Source organism: Gigantopelta aegis, chromosome 7 (genome assembly GCF_016097555.1).
Source record: "Gigantopelta aegis isolate Gae_Host chromosome 7, Gae_host_genome, whole genome shotgun sequence".
Lineage (NCBI taxonomy): Eukaryota > Metazoa > Mollusca > Gastropoda > Neomphalida > Peltospiridae > Gigantopelta > Gigantopelta aegis.
In genome coordinates, this window is record NC_054705.1 from 3,192,040 (window position 1) to 3,201,876 (window position 9,837).

At 36.8% G+C, this 9,837-nt stretch overlaps 1 protein-coding gene across 2 annotated transcripts; it reads left to right on the forward strand.

Annotated features, from left to right (window-relative positions):
- The first annotated feature begins 1,541 nt into the window (after positions 1-1,541).
- LOC121377543 lies at positions 1,542-9,508 on the forward strand. Of its 2 annotated transcripts, none has more exons than XM_041505584.1 (4): positions 1,542-1,586; positions 3,932-5,540; positions 6,610-7,448; positions 9,044-9,508. In XM_041505584.1, exons 2-4 carry the CDS (start codon positions 4,172-4,174, stop codon positions 9,257-9,259), a joined length of 2,424 nt encoding a protein of 807 aa, XP_041361518.1. In that variant the 5' UTR covers positions 1,542-1,586; positions 3,932-4,171; the 3' UTR covers positions 9,260-9,508. The 2 variants fall into 2 exon arrangements, with proteins under 2 accessions (XP_041361518.1, XP_041361517.1); XM_041505583.1 differs by having other exon boundaries at positions 1,565-1,662.
- The last annotated feature ends 329 nt before the right edge of the window (positions 9,509-9,837 follow it).

Below are 9,837 nucleotides of genomic sequence, written 5' to 3' on the forward strand. Positions count from 1 at the left end.
CAAAACGCCCGTGAATATTACATGCAAGATAAAAATGTATATAATCAGATAAAGATTGGGGTGAGGTGAGGTATATTCATCCTGACCTCCTCCAACCCACCCCCTCCCCACATCGTTTTGTCTATTGATAGAAATTGATGAGATCCTAAAAACAAAACGTACCAACACGTGTGTGTGTATGTATATATATATATATAGTTTGTGTGTGTGTGTGTGTGTAATATATTTTCTACCAACATCCATTGTAATCAAAGTATGTGATATTTGTCAGATCACATACTTTCAGAATTTGATAACTGCAAATTATATGTAAATTAATCGAGGTCACGGCATTATGTTTATTGACCTTTCAGCAAACGTTCAATGGTGACACTTCAGTGTGTGTGTGTGTGTGTGTGTATACTGATGGAAAGGAATAAAGGATCACACAGATAGCAACAAGAAATAATGACTGCATCAAAAACCAATTCATATTGTCAGAAGTTGACTGGGAACATAGCACAGTCAGCACTACAGACATTCAATCCCATATTACAACTTGGTATGAAATACAGACATTACTACGCTAGTAGTGAATTAAATATGGTCTACAATTTGATGTGTTCCCTTATTTCTTCCCATCAGTATATATATAAATAGGTGATACACTCCGAGTGTCTTGTGATATAATTTATCAGCACGAGTTGATAAAAGTGTGAAATCTGAGGCTTGCCAATATATATTGACGATACCGAAAAATACTGGTAATATATATACATACATATGTACATACGTAACTACATACATACATACATACATACATACAACTTACATGGCCTCTTAATTAATTACAAACATCACAGTGAACAGACCACTCACCAATTTGACATGTTTGACTCAATATTTGCTTAAAAGGCCTTCAGCCCAGTCCTACTTCGGATTCGTTACTTTGGCTTTGATGAAGCGCAAATTAGCGAAACTAGTTAGCCAGCCAGACAGTGATTCTTTTTTTGTGAGGATATTTTTTGTGAGGATAATTCATTTTTGGGTGAGATCGTTTTCATTTCTTTTTTATCTTAGTCTCCACCCGACTACACGCCGCTTAAGCCTCTAAGCCAATCCATTTTTCAGTGGATGGTTTGTTGTTATCCCTTTCCTAACCATTTTTTAAAAACAAATACATCGTATCCGGCTGTAAACAAAACATAGTACTAGCCAAATAAATTTAAAACAAGACCGAAAAACAGTTATATTTTGTATATCACAACGGTCAATTTAAAATCAATTTCGAATCCCTAGGGCAAAATTAGAAAATAACCATTTTTTAGTTTTAAAAAATTCCTGAGCCAGTGCGTTCATTCATTCTTAAATACATACATACATACATACATACATACATACATACCTACATACCTACATACATACATACATACATACATACATACATGTACATGTAAAACATATAAAGAAATATAAACATACAAAAACAAAAACGACGTAGCCATTATAAATACACTATTAACTCTTTCCTGAAAGTGAACTGTATAGTGAGACCTCAGACCTTTTACACAGGAAGTAAATTATGCAGACATGTTGGAGCAGGCAAAGTGTGGTCGATTATATCATTATTATCTAATTTGATGGCTATCTTTAGCAGCAGAATTTCGGGATTAGTGCAGACTTGTAAATATTTAGTCGAATATACGGGTTTTGTACAACAAAAACGAACTGTTGAGCTGAAAAACTTGTGAAGATGTCATAAATACTTTCGTAGTTTCGGTTTCTGTTTTCCGATTCAGGTTCTATTAGACCAAATAGGTTCTCATTGCCGACAATGTTAACGTTCAATTTGAGTGTTGTTGAAATTATGTTTAACTTTTGTGCATCCAGATGTGAATATGAAAGAAATTTTGGTAGTTTGATTGGCTAATGTATTTTTGGTTTTTTTAATTACAATTCTATAGGCCTTCCCATCCTCCATTCATGCAGGGCTAGCTTTGGGTGGCTAGTGTTTTTGGGGGTTTTAATTATAATTCTATAGTCCTTCCCATCCTCCATTCATGCAGGGCTAGCTTGGGGTTATCAAATTTTTTTGCCAAATTATCTTTAAAAAATGCTAAACCTATAGCTATTTCCCAACAAAATATAAATTATCACAATTTTTTTCTGCCATATTAAAATAAAATAAGCCAGTTGTTCTTAAAAATATAGGGTAGGTAGGTAGGAAAAACATTTTATTTTGGAAAATAAGTTTATTTATGGATATTAGATAGATTTGACTACTGGTATCCAACATAACCTCTGCATGTATAGAAATACATTATGCAAACCAGCAATACCATTCATCATTGTCCTTTGAATATCACTGGACAGTCAAGATGAAAAACAATTACTATGTTTTACCCGTCGCCGTGGTGTGGTTGGGCGGGATGTAGCCCAGTGGTAAAGCGGTCGGTCGGTGTGGGATCGATCCCCGTCGGTGGACCAATGGGGCTATATCTCGTTCCAGTCAGTGCTCCACAACTGGTATATCAAAGGCCGTGGTATGTACTACCCTGTCTGTGGGATGGTGCATATAAAAGATCCCTTGCTGCTAATCAGAGAGTAGCCCATGAAGTGACGACAGCGGGTTTCCTCTCTCAATATCTGTGTGGTCCTTAACCATAAGGCTGACGCTATATAACTGTAAATAAAAGGTGTTGAGTGCGTTGTTAAATAAAACATTTCTTTTTTTCTTTCTTTCTTTCCGTAGTGTGGTGGTAATGCTGTGGGCTTATGGCTGTTATGTACTAGGTTCAAATTCCACACATTGAAATGGGATTTGTTTTATCGCTATACCGGCTCTAAAGCTAGTGAGTGTTTCGCAAACCTCAGTGGTTAGCTGTAACCACATACACCGACCAGTGGCCACAACTGGTTTATCAAAGGCTATGGTATGGTATGGTCCTATCTGCGGGAGAGTGCATATAAAAGATACCTTGCTGTTTAGTAATAAGCAGCAGGTTTCCTCTCGTACCAACAATAGCTTCTGTCCTGGGCATGCAGTCGAGGCAGCTGGACTTTCTATCCAGGACAGACATGCTTGAACCTTAATTGAATAGAAGCATGTAAATAAGTTATAACTAACAATGTTTTTAATAAGGGTTCTATATTTTTCTGTCCAACAATAATATTTTTAACAATATTTAAATGAATATGATCTTTCCTAGTGTATCTAAGAAATAGTAGACTAACATATTTAATCATTTGATTTAGCAGTAAACGTCATCAATATCGGCAAACACGCCCTCCCCTAGCTTATCGGAAGGTCCCTAAATTTCTAAAAGGCTAGTTTGTCGCTGGAGGAAATTGGAAAACAACACATAATTTTGTGAAAAACAATTTTCTGACAATCGGAACTCTTCGCAAGTTATCAAAGTTGCATTTCAATTAGAAGAAAACAGTTCAGTAAACAAAATTAATACAGAACGATTTGATTTACAACGAAACCAAATTAGTGATTGTCATAGTTTTGGAATTTTGTTTTGTGGAAATCGTTGTTGTATTAAAAAAATTAAAAAATTTAACATACCAAACAATATTTAGTATCGGCAGGTTCAAATTAGGGTTGGTCGGGTAACCAGAAACAAAAAATATTTTATGATACGCCTTATAGACTTATAAGGCATATCATGAGACTTACTGGGGTGTTGTTAAACAAAACTTCCTTTCCAGGTAATGTATACAGACTCCTGGAAAAATATTTTTAAAAAAAAGGTCCTGGAAAATGAACCAAAATAGTGCTTAAAAGTCCTGGAAAATAAAAATGTTTGAAGTGTATGAACCCTGATAGTTGATGGAATTTCAACATTACAAATGAACATCAGATGGGGATTTTTGGTGATGCATCATAGGAGTCAATTCAAATTTATCCTTCAGTGACTAACATCCTTTTGACTCTTGTCTTTTCCAGATATGCGGTTTTGTACTTCACATTTAATATCTTAATCACTGAACTGACGACACTGTACACCACAGAGTAAAGGTCACAGAAAGTGTTTGTTGTTGACTAATGACTCAATCATAATTGAGAAACAAATATGTTCAGTTCTTACCCTGTCCATTGTCATTTTGGCCAATTGCTAATTTCTATACAAAGTGGCTACAACATTTAGTATTTGGCTAAAAACAAAAACATCACCAATTGATAGAAATGGCATCAAACAGTAGCAGTAGCACCTTGTCACTGAAGTCCAAAGAGAAGACGACATCTTTTGATTCCTCATCTTTATCTAATGATACAGCATCACTGTTGTGGTTCACCACCGATGACAAGACTAACAGGACACTCGAAGGGAGCGGTTCTTTCAGGGAGGATTCCAGGGGTCTGCCCCTGACCAGGTTTACTGATGCTGCACATGGTCTTGGCGACCCTCAAACCTGCATGTTTCATCTTGTAAAACTTGATCATCAGCAGATTAAACTTTTTGAAAGTCCTGAAGTTAAGACTTTTCTCATTACAGAAATGAAGACACGTAAATATGATCTTATGTTTGATGAAAAAGATCCAACAATTGCTTCTGTGCAGGTTAAAGATGTCGATATGCTGGAAGAAGCTAAACTGTATTTTGTGGACCTGGTTGTACGCCGTTCTGTTGATATCAAAATTGTCAAACCAACATATTTGTCAACAGGTGAACTTTTACAGCTGCTTCAAAAAGCCAGAAGAGATGGAAAGCTGTGTGTGGAACTAAATAACGATGTGATAACTTTTGTTTCAACTAAAGATATTGATGAACGTGTTTGCAGGACATTGAACAAAGTCATCACTGACGGCTGTGCAGAGGAAATTCAGATGTCAAGAGATGTTTACTCAGTGTTCCTTCATGGCTGGGAAACGATCTGGACACAAGACCTGTCCGAGGAAGACGATCCCGTGATTATTGAGCTGTTTGCAAATGATGACAAGTATGGAATGACATTGAAGGGGACGAAGATCGGGGTCCAGAAACTGAAAACAGTTGTATACGAAATGGTGGATGCCATTCAAGAAAAACATCCAAAACCTAAACCTATTAATCAACCAGGAACGCAGTGCATAGAAAACCAATATGTGAGTGAAAATTCTGACAAATTACATTCCTTGGGTTACGAAACATTGCCGTGTGAGCATACCATTGGAAGTCTAGATTTCAAAGGGAATCTTCTTACTGTCAAAGTTTACATCGCAGATATCACCAAGCTGAAGGTTGATGTTGTTGTTAACGCTGCCAATGGCCAACTGGATCATTACGGCAGTGTCGCGTATTGCATTGCACAAGCTGCTGGTGACGACTTAGAAAGAGAAAGTGAAGACTATATTCAGAAACATGGTGATGTCCCTGTAACCAATCTCGCAGTAACCGGCGCAGGACGACTGCCGTGTAAGAGAGTGTTCCACGCTGTAGGGCCGACCTGTTACGACTACAATGAGGAGGAGAAACACGTCTGCCTGGAGGATCTGGTGAAAACTATCTTCAGATGTCTGTGTGCCGCCAAAGATCTAAATATGACGTCCATTGCTATTCCTGCCATAGGTCCAGGTAATATAACTACAATGAAGTCAGAATAGTCATGACATACACAGGGAGAGGTGTGCAAATTGATGCTCACAAATTGGTATCTAACGTCACAGGTTTCCCAATTTTGATGATGATAATTATAATACAATAATCCAATTTAATGTTTACATGTATACACTCCCATGTGACAGTTAGCATCTATATCCAGATGTACTAAACTCTGTACAATGGTTTAAATAAATAAATAAATAAACAAATACTTGAACAAGTATAGTTACATGTAAAACGAAAGGAAACCATTTTGGAACAGTAATATTGGGCGTTTTATGGTAATGATGTTCATTGTCATATGGACGTGTTTTAAAACCTATTTCAGCTGGAGTTCCGTTTCTAAAATAGTAAAATATTGTCAAAGAGTTGAACACTTTTAGTTAGGCATCTGGGCCCATTTTCACAAAACATCGTAAGCCTAGTTTTGCACTTAAACGTAAATCTACAACTAAACCATAATTCTTATTACTATTATAGTTCAACAAATATAGTTAGAAGTACACATATTTCATTTACTTTTCTCTTTAAAATATTCCAGCTTCCATAATGATGTAAAAAAAATTAATAATCATGAAATTGATGCCAAACACGTGTAAACACACGACCGGTATAACTGCTAGTAGCAGACGTAAACTTACGATGTTTCGTGAAATGGTCCCCTGCGTGGTTAGCAAAAAGTACCACACGTGATGCATTTTCCACATTCGTCCTACACTGCCATTATATTGTATATTTGTTCTAAACTATATCTCTTTATAGCATCATTAAAGGAAATTTTAGGGTACAAAAGTGTAGTTTTTTTTATCTTTTTATCTTTTCTTTTTTGTTGTTGTTGTTGTTGGTTCATTTGGGGGGTTAAAGAAAATGTTAGGTGAGTTTTTCAAGCAAGAAGATTTGCTGTGTAATTATGAATAATTTATTCTAAAACAGTTTTACATCTCATTTCATTTTATAATTATTTATCTTTGAAATAGAATATCCCCTACTTGTTTTTAGCAGTATATTTCTATTGTAAATGTAACATATAACGTTATTTCAGTAATATCTGGAGTACCCAAAGTGTACTGTGCAGAAATGTATGTACGAGCTGTCAAAGGTTTTGACCTGTATGTCCAAGGAGGCTCCTTGAAGGAAGTCCATTTTGTAGATGAAAATACAGAAATGGTGGATTTAACACACAGAATCTTTAGTCAAGAATGGGAGAAACCAGTTAGTGAAGAAACTGTCAGGAATGACCAAATGATCGTTAACGAGATGCTGGGATCGTTTTTAGTTCAGCCAAATAGTTCTTCTTCTGTATCGTCTGCAGAGGGAGTCGTGAACAGTCCCGTTCTGGACAAGTTGAAATCGTCGAACCAGTATAACCCCAAGGAGTACAACCTGAACCTGAAAGGTGCACGTTTCTTCATCATAAAGAGTTACTCCGAGGTTGATATCCACCGGTCTATCAAGTACGGCATCTGGTCCAGCACGGAACATGGAAATAAACGTCTGGACAAAGCGATGCGCGAACGCGATGGCAAAGGCCCCATCTTCCTTCTGTTCAGTGTTAATGGAAGCGGACATTTCTGCGGAATGGCACAGATGGTCTCGCTGGTAGATTACGAGAAGAGTAGCTTAGTTAGGGTGAAGGACACCTGTAGAGGGGAGTTTGAGGTGAAGTGGATCTATGTGAAGGACGTGCCCAACAGCCAGCTGAGACACATCCGGCTGGAGAACAACGAAAACAAGCCTGTGACCAACTCACGCGACACTCAGGAGGTGCCGCCTCAGAAGGGTAAACAGGTGCTGGAAATAATTCATAGCTACGAGCACAAGACGTCCATCTTCGATGACTTCACTCTCTATGAAAAACAGGAGGAAGAGGGAGTCACGAAGGTAAATTGGAAATTGTTATAACAGCAGGTTTCTTTTGTTAATTTTAGTATGCACGTTTGCTTGTATCAAAGAAGTGATTGATTGGTACTGTTGCTAATCTAACTTTTGAAAACAAAATCTGTTTTATATTCTTGAAAACACTTTAACACACATGCTTCTTAGAAGTAACAGTTATGGAGATTAGCTCTGGTCTGGTTTTAATTACATTTCCCATTTCCAACGTCACACACTGAGTTTCCCTCTATATTTTAACTTTATCCAAATCTGTTAAGGTTTGTGGATCCATCAACCTGAGTGTTAATTTTCACGGGTTGAAACTAGGGTCTGTCGCTTTAAGTATATGGTTTTGTTTTCCCAATTTTACATTATTTTAAAATTTAAATCACATTTCTGTTGTATTCGTTTTGAATAAACGGTGCATCATGCATGTCAACAATAAAGTCAGCTGTCAAATGTCGGTTCAAGTGATTTTTACTTGGGAACCAGTTGTGAATTATATGCATAACCGGTAAGTGAGTAGTGATGTGCATCAATTGTTCAAAAATCAGTCTACAACTGTGTGCACTACAGCTGCATATTTGGAATACAGGAATAGATTTCTGGTCATTGCAGCGTTTAATTTTAGAAGGTAAAGATTCATAGTGTGACCAATTGGTGGGTGAGGTCAGTATGAAGTTGCACAACTGCCACACAAACTGAAGGATGGTTTCCATGAAGTACAAAATGAACATGTGTAGTAGTGTTGGTATAATGCGCTCTTACTGGCATCAGCTAGTGGTAATTTTCTCATTAACTCAGTTGGTAGGGCGCTGTCTTTCATACTGAGAGTCCGTGGTTTGAATCCCTTCAGTGGAGGTTGCTTTTTATCTGTGACACATGCTCTGTAGGTTGGGTTTTATAATGTATGTTGAATAAAGTGATCGAGAGTGAGAAAAAGAAGTAGCAGACGCCAATTCTGTGGACACGTGACTTCTATCTGGACAGAATCCGAATCCGAATATCCAAATCTTGGATAATACCTGGACAAAGACAAAGACTGTGTCACGGTGGAATGTCTTTGATCTGAAATGCTGAAAAAAATTGACCTCTCTCTTATATATATATATATATATATATATATATATATATATATATATAGATATATATATATATATATATATGAGGGAGAGAGAGATATTTTGTTTTGTCTTTTAAAGATCATTTCATCTTTTTTATTTTTCAATGGATATATGACTTAATATCCCTAGTGTGTCGTGTATATCCTAGTGGAAGTATGGAAAATGACATTTTTACTTTATTTAACTAAATATGTACATGTATGCAGGGAAGGTTAAAATTATGTACCCTAAAATTTTTGAAACATTTTATTTTTTTTAGAAATATTATAGTAAGAGAACTGCTGTTTGAAATGCTGTGCCCGATTGTAAAAGCTTTCATGGGGTACTTATGATCAATTATTTTATGTCAGAAAGCGTGTTATGGTATAGAGTTTTCAGAGGTTTAGTTTTAATTAAGTATTTCTGCTTGCATATCCCAGTAATGTGTTGCTTAAGTGCATCCAAATGTGCCACTGATTGTTTTGTCTGGTATTTTAGAAGTCTGGAAAGACGAGAGACAAGGATCGGCCACAGGAACCATTACATGTACCTGAAGAAGAAGACCCAGAGAAATGTGAAGATGGTGTACTGGCCGCACGTCCAAGAAATAAGAGAGGTGGTCGCGGTAGATCTGGAAAGAAAGGAGCACAAGACCACTATGAGGGTCCGACGAATCTGCCTGCCCGACTTCAGAGACAATTTAATATGAATTAACTATCGACGAATCTGTCTGCCCGCCTTCAGAGACAATTTAATATGAATTAACTATCAACGAATCTGTCTGCCCGCCTTCAGAGACAATTTAATATGAATTAACTATCGACGAATCTGCCTGCCCGCATTCAGAGACAATTTAATATGAATTAACTATCGACGAATCTGCCTGCCCGCCTTCACAGACAATTGAATATGAATTAACTATATGAATTAACTATCGACGAATCTGCCTGCTCGCCTTCACAGACAATTCTAATCTTGAAAACAGAACTGGAAAGAAAGACATGTTTTATTGAACATTGGACAAAAAACAGAACTGGAAAGAAAGACATCTTTTATTGAACGACACACTCGACACAAAACAGAACTGTGTCTAATACCAAAGAGAATAAGTCTTAGAATGGTGAAGGTTAGAATGGTGAAGGTTAGAATGGTGAAGGTTAGAAGGTTAGAATGGTGAAGGTTAGAATGGTGAATGTTAGAATGGCGAAAGTTAGAATGGTGATAGTTAGAATGGTGAAGGTTAGAATGGTAAAGGTTAAAAGGTTAGAATGGTGAAGGTTAGAATGGTGAAG